Source organism: Chiloscyllium punctatum, chromosome 19, assembly GCF_047496795.1.
Source record: "Chiloscyllium punctatum isolate Juve2018m chromosome 19, sChiPun1.3, whole genome shotgun sequence".
Taxonomy (NCBI): Eukaryota; Metazoa; Chordata; class Chondrichthyes; order Orectolobiformes; family Hemiscylliidae; genus Chiloscyllium; species Chiloscyllium punctatum.
In genome coordinates this window covers 44,168,738-44,188,670 of record NC_092757.1, presented here as the reverse complement: position 1 = coordinate 44,188,670, position 19,933 = coordinate 44,168,738, and the positions used below count along the sequence as shown (strand labels likewise).

At 41.5% G+C, this 19,933-nt stretch overlaps 1 protein-coding gene across 3 annotated transcripts in view; it reads right to left on the bottom strand.

The window, feature by feature from the left end:
* Nucleotides 1-19,933, bottom strand: part of rabep1 (rabaptin, RAB GTPase binding effector protein 1) — a 142,653-nt gene that overhangs the window by 13,394 nt on the left and 109,326 nt on the right. For all 3 annotated transcript variants that reach the window (XM_072589292.1, XM_072589294.1, XM_072589293.1), the window contains 2 exons: nucleotides 11,013-11,202; nucleotides 693-748 (listed from right to left, as the gene is read on the bottom strand). In XM_072589292.1, the coding sequence (XP_072445393.1) occupies nucleotides 693-748; nucleotides 11,013-11,202 (246 nt within the window). The remainder of the gene's footprint in view (nucleotides 1-692; nucleotides 749-11,012; nucleotides 11,203-19,933) is intronic.

Genomic DNA, 19,933 nt, shown 5'->3' with positions numbered 1-19,933 from the left:
TATAACCAATGGAAAAGTGCCTTGCGCACCATATGCTGCCAGAATGTTGAGCTGTGTGTGTTTGTATATCCCATGCACTACATACAGCCAGTAAGCTGGGTCATGTGTGTTTAAATATCATTTGCACTACATACAGCCAGTTGTAATATTTCAAAACACACTGGTGGGTTGAGAACTTCCCTGTTTCAAGGTAAGTCTTCCAGCCCATCTACCCACAGTATTTTTCTTTGGTCTATTCCAAATAACCTTGCTACTGCTTTTTGTCTTTAGGTCAATTAAAGCTTTCTGTTCTATTATCCATGTCAGCAATATGTTCCAAGCACTGACCACCGTTTTTTATTAAAATAAAAAGTTTTTTTTGCATTCCCTGATTTGTTGTGTTATTTGTAAAGTTAACTGCTTCTCTAACTTCTACAGTCCAAAGAAAAGTTCACTTCCATCAATTTAGTTTGAGGTGAATAGATTATATCCTCTACCTCCCACCAGGTGGCACAGTACAGCATGAGCTGCTCACTCAGATTAGCCTCCCTAACAGCTGCACCATTGGCAGTGCACAAAGCTCACAGCAAGTTAAAGATAAACAAAACAAAACTTTTTCTGATTCCACGACCGCTTCAGTGTTAGGCATTTTCACGACAGTTACTAGTCTAAACGCAACAGCAGAGCAACTTTGAACAAAAACTAACCCTCACCTGATCTTTATCTGCTTTCACTCTCTCCAATTCAGTTTTTAAACTGGAGTAAGATGCTGAAAGGTAAAAGATTAAAGGGAGATTGTTTAGTCCAATATCTCTGTAAATGACAAAGAATGGCACATTTCACTGTTAATGCTGTACAGCAGCAATATATTAAGCTAAGCAGCGTGTGAACACAATGATGAAGAATGCAATTGTGCAAGTGTAACAAACACAGAGCTAGCCCATCATCTGTGAAAGGAAAAGGCAGGTTACAGTTGTGACCCATACAGGCTGAAGGCAAAGCCTGAAAGACTAATGCTGTATTTACGTTTCAGATGCTGGCAGGGGTGATAATGAATATCCAGTGCCTGCTTTCATTACAGATTTTCAGCTTCAGAAATGTTTATTTATTTAAATATCATTCCTTATTAATTTGATAAATGCTGATTGACAGAACAGAATGAAGTTGAATTGTCACAGTCATATATGTGTGGGGTGCTTGTGGGTGTGCAGGCCAGGTGCTAGCCTATGAATGGGTTTAGTGTGGTTGTATGTGAGTGAGAGGGTCGGGGGAGGGGGGAGGGTGTGTCTGTGTATAAAAGAGCAGCATCTGTGGGTGAGGGAGATGAGAGAGTTGGGAGGGTTTTGTGTGCTAAGAGTGTGTGGAGTGGATATGGGGAGGTGTGAGATGTGTAGGTATATGTAAGGTGGGGGTGTTTGTGGAGGTGCATGTGTGGGGTGGGTATGTGTGAGGGTAGTTGTGAGTGTGTGGGGAGTGCTGGTGATGCTCACCTTGCTGATACTGACATTTAAAATCAGTTTTTTTTAAATGGTAAATATATCAGCAAATTGGGTTGGGAACTGTAGAAACATCCAGTTTAAATCATATCCTCGTTTATGGGTGAGTTAATTTTAAATTCATGTAATTTCAAAATGAACCCTACAGGTCCCTACTACCTCCAGGAATTGTACAGAAGGGACACACAGTCATATTGACCAGTATAGAGGTCCTCTATACTGTCTATTTCACATACACAGGGACTGCTGTTCTTGACAAGAGAGACTTGGACTGCTGTTCTCTATAATGGAGAGGTGCAAACAAAGATTTATAGGTAGGCAGGCAAATAGATCGGAAAGTGGCAGATTGATGTAGGGAAGTTAGAGAAGATGCTTTTGGGGAGAAAGGATAGGGATATGCAATATCAACTTATTGCACAGTTTGAGAAAGTATACAGAAATATAGACATCTGGGTTCATGTGTATAGATCTTTAAAGATGGCAGGATATGTTATCAGTAGTTAGCAAAGCAATTGGGAACTTGGGACTTCATAAACAGAGAAACTGAGTGCAAAGGAATGCTGTTTAAAACTCTAGTTGGATCACTCCTGGATCCAGTTCTTTATCCTCACACCTTAGCATGAAACAAATAGTATTTCAAATATAAGAGGGGTCAGACATAGGGCAAATGCAATGCAGTTGGAGATGGGTTTGAACTTCATGCTGATAGATTCCTAATATTCACTGAACAGGCTAATGGCATAGTCATAGAGAAGGACAACACAGAAACAGATCCTTCAATTCAACTAGTCCTTGCTGATGGGACTAGATTTATCTAGGATATCCCATTTGCTAGCATTTGGCTCTTATCCTTCGAAATCTTTCCTATTCATATACCCATCCTATATGCCTTTTAAATGTTGTAATTGTACCAGCCTCCACCACTTCCTCTGGCAGCTCATTCCATACAAGCACCATCCTTCACATGAAAATGTTGCCCCATAGGTCCCTTTCCTCTCTCACCTTAAACCTATGCCCTTTCGTTTTTGACTCCCCCAGCCCAGGGGAAAGACCCTGTCTATTTACCTTATCCATGCCCCTTATGATTTTGTAAACCTCTATAATGTCACCTCTCAGCCTCCGATGCTCCAGGGAAAACAGCCCCAGCCTATTCAAGCTCTCCCTATAGCTCAAACCTTCTAACCCTCACAATATCCTTGTAAATCTTTTCTGAACCCTTTCAAGTTTCACAACAGCATGGAGACCAGAATTCCAAAAGTGGCCTAACAAATGTCTGTCTTGAACAATGCAGCACACTCTCAGTCCTGTAATAGTCGTCAGCCTAGATTAATGGTCAAGTCTTATAGTGGAGGCTTATTCAGAAGCTGGTATGCCATCATTAAGTACAATTGAAGTGCCTATGCTAGCACATTACTCTAGAACAAACTCTACCAAAGTTATTCTATGGCTTTACAATGTAGTGGCCAGATCCTATTTGAGTACAGGTTTATAAGCTAAAAAGAACTATAAAAAGATGTGTATTGATGGGAATGAAGAATAAAAGTGCAAAAAAAAAAGTTTTGAAACATAAGATAGGATAGGATAGTGAAGAAGGCGTTTGGTATGCTTTTCTTTATTGGTCAGAGTATTGAGTACAGGAGTTGGGAGGTCATGTTGCAGCTGTACAGGACATTGGTTAGGCCACTGTTGGAATATTGCATGCAATTCTGGCCTTCCAACCTGTCCACACTGACTAGATATCCCAACCCAATCTAGTCCCACCTGCCAGCACCCGGCCCATATGCCTCCAAACCCTTCCTATTCATATACCCATCCAGATGCCTCTTAAATGTTGCAATTGTACCAGCCTCCACCACTTCCTCTGGCAGCTCATTCCATTCCAAGACCGATACGACGTATCTCTATGTTGGTGGGGTGGTAGGTGAGGACCAGTGGGGTCTGTCCTGGTAGCAATTGGAGGGGCGGGGTTCAAGGGCGGAGGAACGGGAAGTGGAGGAGATGCGGTGGAGAGCATCGTCAACCACGTCTGAGGGGAAATTGCGGTCTTTGAAGAAGGAGGCCATCTGGATTGTTCGGTATTGGAATTGGTCCTCCTGGGAGCAGATGCGGTGGAGGCGAAGGAATTGGGAATATGGGATGGCGTTTTTACAGGGGGCAGGGTGGGAGGAGGTGTAATCTAGGTAGTTGTGGGAGTCGGTCGGTTTATAGTAAACGTCCGTGTTGAGTCGGTCATCCGAGATAGAAATGGAGTGGTCTAGGAAGGGGAGGGAGGAGTCTGAGACAGTCCAGGTAAATTTGAGGTCGGGGTGGAAGGGTGTTAGGTAAAAACAATGACTGCAGATGCTGGAAACCAGATTCGGGATTAGTGGTGCTGGAAGAGCACAGTAGTTCAGGCAGCATCCAAGTAGCTTTGAAATCAAAGTTTCGGGCAAAAGCCCTTCATCAGGAAGGGTGTTAGTAAAGTGGATGAACTGTTCAACCTCCTCGTGGGAGCACGAGGTAGCGCTGATACAGTCATCGATGTAGTGGAGGAAAAGGTGGGGGGTGGTGCTAGTGTAGCTGCGGAAGATGGACTGTTCCACATATCCGACGAAGAGGCAGGCATAGCTGAGGCCCATGGTTACTCCTTTGGTTTGGAGGAAGCGAGAGGATTGGAAAGAGAAGTTGTTCAGAGTGAGGACTAGTTCAGTCAGTCGAAGGAGGGTGTCAGTGGAAGGGTACTGGTTGGTTCAGCGGGAAAGGAAGAAGCGGAGGGCTTTGAGGCCATGCCCTGTGGCTGAACATTTTAACTCCCCCTCCCACTCCACCAAGGACATGCAGGTCCTTGGCCTCCTCCATCGCCAGACCATGGCAACACGATGCCTGGAGGAAGAGCGAATCATCTTCCGCCTAGGAACCCTCCAACCACAAGGGATGAATGCAGATTTCTCCAGCTTCCTCATTTTCCCCTCCCCCCACCTTATCTCAGTCCCAACCCTCGGACTCAGCACCGCCTTCTTGACCTGCAATCTTCTTCCTGACCTCGCCGCCCCTACCCCCTCTCTGGCCTATCACCCTCACCTTAACCTCCTTCCAACTATCCCATCCGCAACACCCCTCCCCCAAGTCCCTCCTCCCTACCTTTTATCTTAGCCCGCTTGGCACACCGTCCTCATTCCTGAAAAAGGACTTATGCCCGAAACGTCGATTCTCCTGCTCCTTGGATGCTGCCTGACCTGCTAAGTCAACGTGGGGCCAACAGACAGGCTGATTTCCTGAGTTCTGATATTGGTATTATTTATTTTTAAGTAGCTGAAGAGTTTACTAAGTTTATGCATTCAAATCAAGCTCTCACTTCCTGATGTCAGACTGAACTTACTGGTGAGAGGGAGAATGTTTGTATTAAAGCATTCAATGCAGTCAGCACTTGGGGCTGACCTCAGTGGGAAGGAGGGAAGTTATAAACTACAGCAAGCTGTTAGGCATGAGATGGAATACAGCCAAGCCAAGCCCAGCCCAGGAGTGTAGCAGGGCACAGGCCAGTTATGGAAGATGCCCAAGGTAGGTGGGTTAACAGAGGGGAACATGCACAACCATCATGACAATCAAGAAAAGTTAAAGCAGTATTCCCCCAAATCTCTTTCCAATTGTTCCTAGATAACCATGGTTACTGGTTCATTAATACTGAACAATACAGATCAGACAGATATCAAATCTGCAGTGAGGTGTGGCAATTTCTGTACAACAGAATTTGATCTAAATTAGTTTTAATAACACTGGCTTTTTAACCAACATTTAGTGTCAACAGCCCTAGCAAATTATACAAGTTCCTAAAGCTAAGTCACTATGACTCTGTGAGGCCAGTCAGCCTGTTTGAAACTAGTATTGTTTGTAACGTCACAGATATTTACATCACAACGCAACAGCAGAGACTAACAAAATCAAATGCCTCCACAAAATAAACCAAGTTAGATCCAACAGGATGTACTGTTCCTAGCAATTAAAATGATAGAGCTGCCTGCATATTTAAAGCACAGCAACTTGAGATTGTCATAAATTCAATGTTATTTCACTGACAATCAATGGAAAGGTGTTACATATTACCAGACATGTCATGTACGATGCTGAGCTGAGGGAAAGCACTGCTAATTTTCTCCCATTTACCTATCAAACTTGCTCTGAAATCAGCCAGCTGTAACTGTAACGTACTCAGGAGGTATTTGACCTCTGTTGTGACCTCTTAAAGGTAACATGACCAGAATTGCGCTTGTTGAACTCTAGACATGCATCACAAAGTTGTGCAAGCACTCAGGAATCACTAATTAAAACAGAGTAATGCTTTCATTGTGGCACGGTCTTGGATTACTACCTGACCTTTATGCCAATCTGTTTCATTGCTTTATTCCAACTTCCATTGCAATGATTTAAAAAAAAGTAACCAGAAAGTAAACTACTGCTGAGAAAACCAATCTACCTGGTAGGCAAATAAGAGATCAAGACAAGTAATAGCATTGCTGGAAAAATGATAATTTATTTCAAACTTTTCTTCTTGCTGACATCAGGACAATTTGAAGAACATTAATTTAAAGAAAACCAAAAACCTCACGAAAGAAGAGTCCCGATTAGTTGGCAATTAAACTCCGAGGGGCATTGCTGTGGAAAATGCGCCAATTAATGATCGTGGATTTACCTGTCAGGTTTTGTTTAAGTTTTAAACCAGGTAGGTTGATTCTGATTGGTCAGGGCATTGCACCGAGAAATGAAATGGTGAACGGCTATCACTTATTTCGTTGAGTTGAAGCAGGCGCCATGTGTTATTAGCATATCTAGCTTTCAGTGTACTCAAGAGCACTACACGATGAGTCTAACTGATAATCCTAAATTGACTGTCAGTGTAATAATTCTCACCCTCCATTATCCACTAAATGTTGTCCAACTGCAGATCCACATCTAACTTGAACACATGGGCTGGTTGAGATACGCTGATCTGATCAGCATAGCCATTATCCAACATCCCAATTTCATCAAGTTTTCATCGTCTCAGTGTCTACGTATGAGATTGCTGATAAAGGCAATCTTCTACAGCATAGGACTGTAGCAATTCCAAAGTGTACAATGAAGGCAGGTGTGCAGTAGGGAGTAGTACAGGACCCCTCTACTGTCGGGATTTCTCAACAATGACATAGATAAAAGAGAGCTCATTTGATTCTTCCATTTCAAATGTGAATCTGAGTGCAAGTTAGACATGCAAGAATTTCCCTACATACAGATGCAAATTCAAATATAAACATACATACAGTTGGTTCTGTTATAACGCATGTTGCTTCAACGTGAATTAACTTTAATGCGGTTGAAGACTTTAGGCCGTTACTTACAGAAAGTGAACTTTATTTACCTGTATTGGCTATAATGTGATTCCAGCCCCATTAGCTTGAATCGCTCAGGTTTCTCATAACGCGCGAATGCTCGAGAACTGCACTATCACGTTGTATCAGGATCAAGTGTACTGGAAGTATGTAAGAGGTGGGAGAAGTGCAGTGTGCAGTATACTGGAAAACATACTTACTAATGCATAGGTCCCTATTCTTTGCTATGCCACTTGCTATGCCTGTTTCAACTCGAACACAATAGATGATAAGCATTTGTTGATTCATTCTTAGGACAATGGTTCAAATTTAAACAAAGGCTGAGAGTTCATCGTGATTCATTGGTACATTCTTCTTTGCAATGCATCTACAAGGGGTAATTGCAAACCAATCAGCACTCTCCTCTCATGCAGAATTCTTGTGAATTATCCTGATAAGTGCAAGATCAAACACTTCAATTAAAAAATGCACTTTTTAAAGCATTATTCAGATTCTGTACAGCCAAATTACAAATGCAGTGTTGAAAGGGTCAATTTTAAAACTCATGATCACATTAGTCAGTAAAATATTCCATATTAACTTCAATGGCACAACAGAATACACTATGAATCACCCATTTTATTCAGACAAGGATGCAACAAGACATTGTCAACTTTGAAAAAGAATAAAGAATTGATTAAATAATAGCAAAGATTATGGTTCAAAACCCACAAGATTTCAGGAAGGAAGAGACAAGTAAGTGTGGGTAACAGCAGAAGGGGACTGGACTTCAGCATCGTGTGGATTTGGAGAAGATCAGCATATAGGATAGTGCCTGTGAAGTTTAGAATGAATGAGACATTCAATCAAGCACTGCGAATGTATCAATGAGATACATTTTCTGGTCTTTTAAATCACTTTTTGCTGTTTCAGCACTATACTTTATAATGACAATGGCTATGTGACCTCCATGCGTTTTGCATACCATATTGTAACCTGTCAACTGTTGTTAGTGAGCCAGCTAAGCAAATCTCCAGCAGGCAAAGTTAATTGACAGGTATAATGTAAGACAGCATTCACAGGCTTCATACCTTCCAAGATGTCTAGAGTTAAGAAAGTCATCAATCAGGAACAGGTACAAAAAAAATTAGAAACAAGAAACACAAATTAACAAGATTATACAGGTTTAAAAAAAGAACTTATTCAAGGCTACTTAATATTTAATCAATTTCCTATTCCAAGGATGTAGAATAGATGTTGTGGTTCTGTTCGCTGAGCTGGGAATTTGTCTTGCAAACGTTTTGTCTCCTGTCTAGGTGACATCCTCAGTGCTTGGGAGCCTCCTGTGAAGCGCTTCTGTGATCTTTCCTCCGGCATTTGTAGTGGTCTGAATCTGCCGCTTCCGGTTGTCAGTTCCAGCTGTCCGTTGCAGTGGCCGGTATATTGGGTCCAGGTCGATGTGCTTATTGATTGAATCTGTGGATGCATGCCATGCCTCTAGGAATTCCCTGGATGTTCTCTGTTTGGCTTGCCCTATAATAGTAGTGCTGTCCCAGTTGAACTCATGTTGCCTGTCATCTGTGTGTGTGGCTACTAAGGATAGCTGGTCATGTTGTTTCGTGGCTAGTTGGTGTTCATGATACGGATCGTTAGCTGTCTTCCTGTTGTCCTATGTAGTGTTTTGTGCAGTCCTTGCATAGGATTTTGTACACTACATTGGTTTTGCTCATGCTGGGTATCGGGTCCTTCGTCCTGGTGAGTTGTTGTCTGAGAGTGGCTGTCGGTTTGTGTGCTGTTATGAGTCCTAGTGGTCACAGTAGTCTGGCTGTCAGCTCAGGAATGTTTTTGATGTATGGTAGTGTGGCTAGTCCTTTGGGTTGTGGCATGTCCTCATTCCATTGTCTTTCCCTTAGGCATCTGTTGATGAAATTGCAGAGGTATCCATTTTTGGCGAATACATTGTATAGGTGTTCTTCTTCCTCTTTTTGCAGTTCTGGTGTACTGCAGTGTGTTGTGGCCCTTTTGAACTGTCTTGGTGTAACTTCTTTTGTGTGTGTTGGGATGGTTGCTTTCGTAGTTTAGGACTTGGTCTGTGTGTGTGTGGCTTTCCTGTATACCTTTGTGGTGAATTCTCCATTCGGTGTTCTCTGTACCATCACATCTAGGAATGGGAATGGTCCTTCTTCGCTGGTGAATCGGATTCCTGTGAGTGTGGCATTGATGATCCGGTGTGTGTTCTCTATTTCTGTGTTTTTAATGATTACAAAGGTATCATCTACATACCTGACCCAGAGTTTGGGTTGAATTTGCGGTAAGACTGTTTGTTCTAACCTTTGCAGTACCGCTTCTGCTATAAGAATAGATTCTAATCCTGCCTTTTTCAGAATTTATTTTATACACAACATTCCACTGGACTCTAATGTGCAGAAGCTGTCTGTATTTGTCTAAAATCAATGAAATCCCTAACTTTTCAGGCCCCAGGGCAGAACTTCACTTACTATTCCCCACTTCTAACTGATCTGTTGCCATGATGGCACATCAAGCGGTCAGTTGAGCTTGGTGAGGAGATTCCAGTTGACAGAGCACAGACAAGAGAGGCAGTGGGCAGGGGAGAAAATAGAGAAAGCATGTTATCGCCTGTGGGTCTTTGCTGACTCCCATCTTGCCTTTTGAAGTTGACCATACAAGGACTTTCCAATTTAACATTCTCATGCTGTGATAGAATCCATTAACAATGCCACTCCATCCCTTCCCCTATATCTCCCAAAAACATTGTAGCCACAAATATTAACTTTTCAGACTTGTTAAAACCTAACCCACCCAATGTTATTAGACCCCCTCAATCGTCATTAAGGTTTCAAATTCTCCAGTTGTTTTCAAGGGAGCCCTCTGGTACTGCAGCCAAGCAATGAAATATTGACAACAATATGGAATGTTTCTCTAGCACCACTGCCTTTTCAAAGTTGTCCTTTATCCAGTCATACCAACTCACCTCAATGCAAGAAAACGGCAAGTCAGAAGTGTTTTTAACTTGGTGAAATATGTACTGTCTGCATTAAACATGGCAAAATGCACATAGCAAAACATTGCACTACTTTTTGAAGAGACGCCTGACCTAGAAGACTGTAGCTGCAGTTTCAATTTGGTGCGAAACCAAACCAAGAAACACAACTTCATGCTGAGCCAATTACTTGCTCCTCTTTTTGACTAGTGTCTCTAACTGAACACAGACTTTTCACTCTACAGCACCAGAGAAAATTATCCAGCCTAACTCGAGCTCTGCTTCTCCAGCAGCAGGCCACATTAGGTGACCTAAGCCGAATAAGCAAAAATCACTTCATCACTTTATCCCATGCTGTGGTAATGTTCCATCACTCAGCCATGTTTGAGAAAAACCATCATGAGTTATGCAGCACCAGACACTGCTCATATTAAGCTGTTCCTTTAACTGAACATAATTACTGATAGTCTATCAAAAGACCATACATTTCATATCATGTGTATCTCTTTATTATACTAACAATGTGTTATTAAACCAGAGGCCTTGTCTAGTGAATTAGAAACAAGAGTTCAAATCTCCGAACTGTAGAAAGTTTAAATCCAGCTATGTTGGAATTAAAATGGCCATAAAGTAATGGTAGTCATTTAATTGCCAGGTTGATACAAAAACTTAGCAGGATCTTTAATGTTCTTTAGGGAACAAAATCTGCTGTCCTTATCCATGCACACTATTTGTGACTCTAGACTGCCCTCATTGACTCTTAAGTTGCCTCTAAAATGGCCTAGCAAACCAGTACAACTCAGCACCAAAGCCTCGAGAGCAATTAAGATTGCACAGTTAAACAGTTTTTTTTCTCAGGAGAAATCTCATCACATAACTGTAATTTAACAAGTACATAAACACTTCATTGATCCGATGGTTGTACAATAAAATGTTTACTTCAAACTGAGAAATCTAAGTAATAGATTGATGCATATTTTCCAAAATAGTATTAATAGAAAAAAAAATTTAAATGTTATTTGGCAGCATTTATCATGTGCATTTAAAATTAAGCACTTGACAAACCCACACTTTCCATTATACAGCCTGTTGCATTAGTTTACTATGGACTTAAAGATCCATCCACAAAATGTGGAACCACCCAGATAATAGAAACTGCAAACGCTGAACATTTTTAAAACATATGCACGTTACATTTTGATTTTTACTTACCAATCTCCTCTTTGCAACTATCTATTTCCAGCTGTAGCGTTTCTTCAATGTTCTCCTTCAGACACTGTTCTGCCTGTATCTGTTCCTTCAGGAAAAGGATTTCTGCCTTGAGTTTCTCCTCTAGGTGATCAGCTGCTGTCCGCACACTGACAATATTTTCACGATATGTCTGCACTAGTTCATGCAGTTCCTGAAATAAAGAGACAAGTGTTCAAACAGTCAGCACTCACTGGCATATCCCATCAGGTAGGTAAAAACAATGACTGCAGATGCTGGAAAGCAAATACTGGATTAGTGATGCTGGAAGAGCACAGCAGTTCAGGCAGCATCCAACGAGCAGCGAAATCGACGTTTCGGGGTCCTGATGAAGGGCTTCTGCCCGAAACGTCGATTTCGCTGCTCGTTGGATGCTGCCTGAACTGCTGTGCTCTTCCAGCACCACTAATCCAGTATATCCCATCAGCCAAGGAACTGCAGCTGAGGAGGCAGTCAGCTGAATAGTTCCTCATCCACCTCCACTCAGGGATGGCCACCACTGTCATACACCAAGCAGCCTGAAAACAACTTTATTTCCTTTGACCTGTTGCCACTCCAGAGCAGTACATTCAAAACTGGAAATTTGGATAGCTGAAGGCAGTCAACCTCTGCAGCATCTAATCTCTCCCAGCCTGAATGCTGCAATACAAACTGGGAAGGAAACAGAAAGGTATTTTACCTTAAAATACTTGGTAAAAACCAGGAGGGAAGGTGTGCAGTATTTGCTCATTAACGTAGTGAGTTGCGATCTACTGCTTGTCAGGGTGGCAGAGGCAAGAAACACTACTAGCTTTCAATGGGAACTGGATGTAGATCCGCAGGGAAAAGATGGACAACGATTGGGGCTAAGTGGAGAGCACTTTTAAAGAGAAGTTGAGGAGGCAACTACAGACCAAGCTATTTTATATCGAGTAGCTAATTCCATTCGTTGTTTGTTAATTTTTCTTAGACACACTCTGATGTCCAGTGATACATGAACTCAAACAGCAAAGGCAATAACTGTGCAGATTCACTGCTGTGCCAGTTAGCAGTTTAGGTTTCCTTCTCTCTCCCCTTCACTGACAATGTGGTCACTACCTTTTGTCTGCCTTCCTCCTTTTAAAAGTGCCATTGTCTTGACCTTTTTTTCCCCCAAAGTTCCAATACAATGCAACAGCATGTAAAACAGCATGTAATTGCTGCTCCTCGTATGGGAGGTAATCACCTCTAACACCAAAAATACCTCAAAAAAGGAGCAGCTCTTAATACCACAAATTTTTTTCCATCCTCCATCTTGGATTACTCAGAATCCGATCTTTGGTAGAGACACTGCAGTGATTACAAAAGCAATTAGCAAAAGCCAATGTGGTCAAATTAATCATCATAGTGAATGTTTCCAATACAAGGGGAAAAAGGACTCAAGTAACCTTTCACTCAGAAGGCAATATACTAGGTTATATGTAAACAGGAAGAGCTATAAGTTAAATAATACACCAGGGTCAAGAAATAACTAGATATTTTTCTGATGAGATTATTGCGGTGGAAAACAGTGAAGTGTTACTGCATAATTGGCCTATATCAACATACGGCTACTGCTTAGGTATGGCAAGCACTTTGGACCAAAAGAATTGGCATAGAATACTTAGAACTCAATCACTACTACACTTTAGTGGAACTCCAGCTGGTCTTTTGGAGGTTATGATAGGAACTGAAATGTGGGTTGCTGACTTTCCTGGCCCTACCATACATTATTCTTTGTGGCACAGCTGTGGAGCACAAACTGATAAATCAAAAATTAGCTCAAAGGCCTTCTCAGGGGTCTACAGGTGGCACTCTAAAAATGAAGTGAAAGTTCAGAATTGAAATTATAGAATCATACAGGAAAGACAGACACCATTCAGTCTATCATACCTTTGTCAGAGCTATCCAATTAGCCTCAAACCATAATCTTCATGCAATGCTCTGCAAACAATGCTTTTCAAGTATGTATCTATTCACTCTTCAGAGTTAGTTCTGGAACTGCATCCATTATATTTTAAATAGTATATTGCAGATCAACATAATTTGCTGCATAAAATAAGTGGCTTCTCAACTTCCCTCTGGCTCTTTTGCCAATTATCTTCAATTTGTTTTCTGTGTTACAGGCCATCCCACCAGTGAAAATAATTGCCCCAATTTACTCTATTTAATCCTCTCAACTTTCTAATAACTTTATTAACTCCTCCTTAACCTTGTCTGCTCTAACCTTAACCATAATTGCAGCTCCTCCAGTCTCTCCACATCACTGAAGGCCTTCATCTCTGAGCTGAACATCCTCACAAAAACATTTAGCACTGAAGGAGGGACACACGCACTAGCTACTTTATAGAAAGCCATCTAACATTTGTCCACAAGCTCCAGAATACCACGCTGCCAGTATCAAGCACACTAGCCAAATAGCAGCCTTCAAGCCCTTCAATAATATATTACATGACTCATGTATTTTAACCAAATGGGCTTCAGGCACCAAGGATCACATTTGTGGCTCCATATTGTCTTTGTAAATTTAAATGTATATTTGGGTTTTGTTCTCTGTAAGTGCTTCCTATTCAATTACAAAGTAACAGGCAATCAAGTTTGAAAAGTGTCATACTTGGTCTGAATAAATATTTTCTTTGCCATGTATACACAATCAACTTAGAAATGTTCACTAATAGTATCTGAAAGCCATATGAACTATGTTTCTCTGTTGCTTTAACCACTTCAAAGTGAATTAAATAAATTAATATACTGTTTGCAACTGGATTTTCTGGGCTTATATGAATATACAATAAATACCACCTCAATCTAAATTTTCTCCTTCTTGCCCTTTTAAGCTGCTTACTGATTTTATGGGTTGGGCAGCTCCCTGCTCTTTCCTCCTGTTTACCACTCTTCATCTGAGAGACAAAATTTGATAAAAAAGACAAAACAGTGAAAGCAGTGGCAGACTTCTCAGCTGATGAAAGACAAATATAAAATGGGTGCTATGGAAGCTCATGGTGGGAAGCCTGAAAAAACCTGCACTCAGAAATGGCCGAGCCCTTTTTCAAGTATCTCTCCTGCTGTCATTGAGCTTCTCATCCACATGAAAAATGACCCAAATGTCCAGTTTAGGCCATTCACAAAACAAAATCTGCAATGAGTAGGGCACTCATTAGATCTGTCCCACTTGGGGTTCTTCAGCTTAAAACAAGAAAAGATCAGGTTTCTATAAATGTTGCTGTGGAGCCAACTCAAGTGAAATATATTGCTATTCCTTCATTGTCACTGAGTCAAAGTCCTGGAGTTCCCTGTCTAACGGAATTGTGAGTCAACCCACAGTACGTGGGTTGCAGCAGTTCAAGAAGGCAGCTCACCACAACCTTCTCATGGGCAACTAGGAATGGGCAATAAATGCTCGCCCAGCCAGCAATGTCCACATCCTATGAATGAATTTTTAAAAACTTCCCTGAATCTGCCACTATCACGTACTATTAACCTTACTTGGAATATTGCATACAGTTGTGGGTCACCACACTACCTGAAGGATGTGGATGCTTTGGAGAAGGTACAGAAAAGTTTTACCAGGATGTTGCCTGGTATGGGGGATTTTAGTTATTAAGAAAGGTTGGCTAGACTGGGTTTCCTTTCACTGGAACGGAGAAGATTGAGAGGCTACCTAATAGAAGTTTATAAGATTGTGAATGGCATGGATAGAACAGGAAGTATGAGGCTTTTTTCCCCAGGGTAGAATGGTCAATTACTAGGGGACACAGGTTCAAAGTGCGAGAGGATAAGTTAAGAAGAGATATGTGAGGCATACCTTTCACACAAAGGATGGTAAGTGCGTGGAACCCATTGCCGAGGAGGTGGTGGGAGCAGACACAATAGCAGCATTCAAGAAGCACATGAATAGGAAGGGAATAGAGGAATACAGGTCCTGTAAGTAAAGACAGTTTTAGTACGGAATGACAAAATGTGGCAGTGCAGGTTGGAGGGCTGAAGGGCCTGTTCCTGTGTTATATTGTTCTTTGTTCCAGAGCCTTGGTTTTTGCCAGAGTACATGTCTATTTTGCCAGACATTCAGGCAAAGGTTGTATGAGGGCATGCAAGAGTGCTAGAAGCTTGTACAAGTTAAGCACTGTGCCAATTATTTCTAGTTTTACAATACTTTTGCTTTTGAAGCGGGGGGGGGGGGGGGGGCATTTAATTAAGAAACACCACTTGTCTGGGATAAGTCAGGCCATAATACTTTAAGTTGCAACATGTTTTCTAATCACAATGCTCATTTGCAACCATTCTTGAAGAGTCCATTAGATGACCCATCTTGGCATTGTCTAGTAGTTCCCCATATCACACATACCAGTCTACTGCCAGTTCAATTCACTCCATGTAATATCGAGAAATAGTTGGAGGTACTGGATACTGCAAAGGCTAGTGGCTTAGATAACATTCAGGCAATAGTACTGAAGACTTGTCCTCCAGAACTTGACACTCACCTAGCCAAGCTCTTCCAGTGTAGTTACAACATTAGCATCTACCCAACAACGTGGAAATTACCTAGGTACATTTTGTAGACAAAAAGCATGAGAAATGCAACACGGTCAATTACTGCCCCATTAGTATATATTCAATCAGTAAACTGATGGACGGTATCAACAGTGCTATCAAGCAGCACTTGCTCAGCAAAAACCTGCTCAGTGACACCAGTTTGGGTTCGACCAGGGGCACTCAACTCCTAAACTCATTACAATGTTGGTTCAAATATGGACAAAACAGATGAATTCCACAAGGCAGGCAGGAATGACAGCCCTTGACTGAGTATTGCATCAAAGGGTCAATGGACATCAGGGACAACTCTCTGCTGATTGGAGTCATACCTGGCACAAAGGAAGATGATTGTTGGAGGGTGATCATTTCAGCTCCAGAATATCTCTGCAGGAGTTCCTCAGGGTAATGTCCAATGCCCAACCATCTTCTGCTGCTCCATCAATGACCTTCCCTTCATTATAAGGTTAGAAGTGGGGATGTTTGCTGATGATTGCACAATGCTCAGCACCATTCACAACACCTCAGATAGTGAAGTAATCCATGCAGAAATGCAGAATCTGGATAATATCCAGGCTTACGCGGACAAGTGGCACCACACAAATGCCTGACAATGACTATCTCCAATAAGACAAAATCTCAATCCTGCACTAATAACATCCTGGGGGTTACCATTGATCATAAGCTCAACTGGACTTGTCACTTAAAAACAGTGTCGACAAAATCATATCAGAGGCTAGGAATGCTATGACGAGTGACTCACCTCATGACTCCCCAAAGCCTGTCCATCATCGACAAGGTGTAAGTCAGGAGTATGATGGAAAACTCCCGACTTGCCTGCATGGGTGCAGCTCCAACAACACTCAAGAAGTTTAACACAATCAAGGACAAAACAACCCACTTAACTGGCACCGCATCCACAACTACAACCACCACCAATACTTAGTAGCAGCTTTGTACACCATGCACTGGAGAAATTCAAAGATGCTTAGACAGCACTTTCCAAACCCACTACCACTTCCATCTGGAAGGGCAAAGGCAGCAGATTAATGGGAACACCACCCCCTGCAAGTTCCCCTCCAAGCCATTCATCATCCTGGCTTGGAAATATATAGCCATTCCTTTACTGTTGCTAGGTCAAAATCCTGGAATTCCCTCCCCAAGGTCATTGAGGATCAGCATACGGACTACAGCGATTTTGAAAGTATCTTACCATCACCCTCTCAAAGGCAATTAGAGACTGGCAATAAATGCTGGTCAGCCAATAATACTCACCTCCCATGAATGAATAAATACAAATGCAATAAACTAAGGGTTATGGGAATGAGGTAGGTAAAATCTGTATAAGCGTTCAATCAGCCATGATTGTATCAAATGGCAGGGCAGGCTTGATGGGGTGAATGGCCTACTTCTGTTTCTATGTTCCTCAATCTCCCAGAAGTAGAGATCTAAGTGGTTAGAGTGAATGAGGAAGGAAATTATTTGTAAGATGATTGCATTGGGGCTGAAAGTGGATGTGTCTCTAAGACCTGATGGTTGCCTCCCAGAATGCTGAAACAGAAGACCTTTGAGACAATTGATATATTGATTACCTTCTAAAATTCTATAAAATCTGGAATGATTCCTGAAGTTTAGATAATAGAAATGGTGCCCTACTATTTAAGAAGGGAAAGAGAGAGAAACAAAACAGCTGACCTGACAGCCTCAGATAAAGGATCTGATAAATAGACACTTGAATAATAATTAACTGATGATTGACAAACTCAGGGGGAGTTTTTTTTTGAAGATATTACAAGCAAAATTGATAAAGCAGAGCTGATGCATATATTTTGATAAGACATTTTGATAACATTCCCTGCAGGAGAATGGTTAGAAAAATTAAAGCATGTGGAATAAGTGGAAGTGTACTGACAAGGATTGGCCAACTGACAGAAAACAGAATAGGAACAAATGGGTCAGTCTCACATTGGCAGGCCGTGATTAGTGGGATACCACATGGATCAGTTCTTGGGCCCCAGCTGGTCATGACATACATATCAATGATTTGTAGATTGGGACAAAATGCAGTATTTCCAAATCTGCAGATGATACATAGCTAAGTGGGTTATGCGGTAGGTGTAAAAGTGGCTTCAAGAGGCTTAATGGATGGGAAAGAAGATAACAGATTGAATATAATGTGGAAAGATGCACTGTCATTCACTGTGTTAGGAAAAACAGCACTGCAGAGTTTTTCTTAAAATTGTAAGAGGTTGGAATGTATAAATGTACAAAGGAACTGAGGTGTCCTTGTTGATAAGTCGTTGAAGGCTAACATGTAGGTGCAGCAAGCTATAACAAAGGCTAATAAAATGTTAGCCTTTATCACAGTAAGTACAGGAGTTGTGAAGTCTTCCTTTACTTGTATAAAAGCTTGGTGAGTACTGTGTGCAGTTTTGGTTTCTATCTCAAGAAAGGAATTATTGCCACAGAGACACAATTTAAAAATAAGGAGGTCACAGTTTTGAGATAAGGAGAACTTTGTTAACTTTTGGAGTTGTGAACTTTTGGACTTTACTACCACAAAGCATTGTGAAAAGTCAGTTTTTGAGTATGTTTAAGGTAGAGAATGATAGGTTTGTGATTAACCATGGTATACATGGTTATCTGGAGAGGGTGAGCAGAAGCCATTGAAGTATTCATTCAACCACGGGGGAGATAATGGCCTAGTGGTGTTATTGCTAGAATATTAATCCAGAGTTCCAGGTAATGTTCTGGGGATCTGGGTTTGAATCTTGCCATAGTGTTTGGTGGAATTTCAATTCAATAAATGTCTGAATTAGGAGTCATTGAAGCCATTGTTGATTTTCAGAAAAAACCCCATCTGGTTTACTAATGCTCTCTGAGGAAAGAAACCGCTGTCTTTACCTAGTCTGACCTACATGTGATTCCAGACCCACAACAATGTTTGATTTATTGTTGTCACATGTAAAGAGATACAATGAAAAGTGTTGTTTTGCATGCTATACAGACAGATCATACCTTACAAAGTGCATCAGGTGAATGGAACACAATGCAGAATACAGTGTTCCAGCTGCAGAGAAGGTGCAGTCAGAGAGATATCAATATTAACATTTGAGAAGTCCATTTAAAATCTGATGACAGTGGGGTAGTTCTTGAATATATCTGCACATGTATTCAAACTTTTATATCTTCTGCCTGAGTTAAAAAGATGGAAGAGAGCACAACTGGGGTTGGAGGGGTCTTTGATTATGTTGGTTGCTCTCCCAAGACAGCGAGAAATATATATGGAGTCAATGGATGCAAAGCTGGTTTGCATGAACGTGTGACAAAGAAGATTGAAGGAGGCAGAGTGGTGGACAATATGGACTTCAGTACAGCGTTTGACAAGGTTCCACATGCTAGAGTGGTTTAGCAAAGTTAGATCACATGGAATACAGGGAGAGATAGACAATTGGGTACAAAATTGGCTCGAAGTTAGGAGACAGAGGCTGTTGGTGAAGGCCTGTGACCTGTGTTGTGCTGCAAAGATTGGTGCTGGGTCCACTGCTTTTTGTCATTTATATAAATGACTTGGATATGAATATAGGAGGTATGGTTAGTAAGTTTGTAGATGACAACAAAGTTGGTGGTGTAGTGGACAGGAAGAAAATTACCTCCGAGTATGACAGGACATTGAACAGATTGGTAAATGGGCCAAGGAATAACAGATGGAGTTTAATTGAGATAAATGTAAGGTACTGCATTTTGGAAAGGTAAATCAAGGCACGACTTATACACTTTATGGCAAGGTCCTGAGGAGTGTTGCCGAACAAAGAGACCTTGGGGTGCAGGTCTTGCTTGAAAGTGGAGTCACAGGTAGACAGGGTGAAGGAGGCATTTGGTATGCTTCCCTTTATTGAGTATAGGAGTTGGATTGTCATGCTGCGGCTGTACAGGACATTGGTTAGGCCATTTTTGGAATACTGCATACAATTCTGGTCTCCCTGATATACAAAAGATGTTGTATAACTTGAAAGGGTTCAGAAAAGCTTTTGAAGGACATTGTCAGGGTTGGAGGGTTTGAACTACAGAGGAACCTCGATTATCCGAATATCGGATTATCCAAAGGTGATCTCAAGGTCCTGATAGAAACATTACATCAAAGAGCTGCTTCAACCCTGATTGCATCTTTTGTTTACAGGTACAATGATTAAAACGAACTTGGCTCACTGAAATGCTGCCGAGAACAGTCCTGGTACCGTCTCGAAATGACTGACCTCCCGCCCTCTCTGTCTCACCCCACATTTTCTCTGGAGTCCTACATAGGGGTGAACCCTAAACCCCCCCTTCCCTAGATAATCTCCAAACATTGTCCTGTA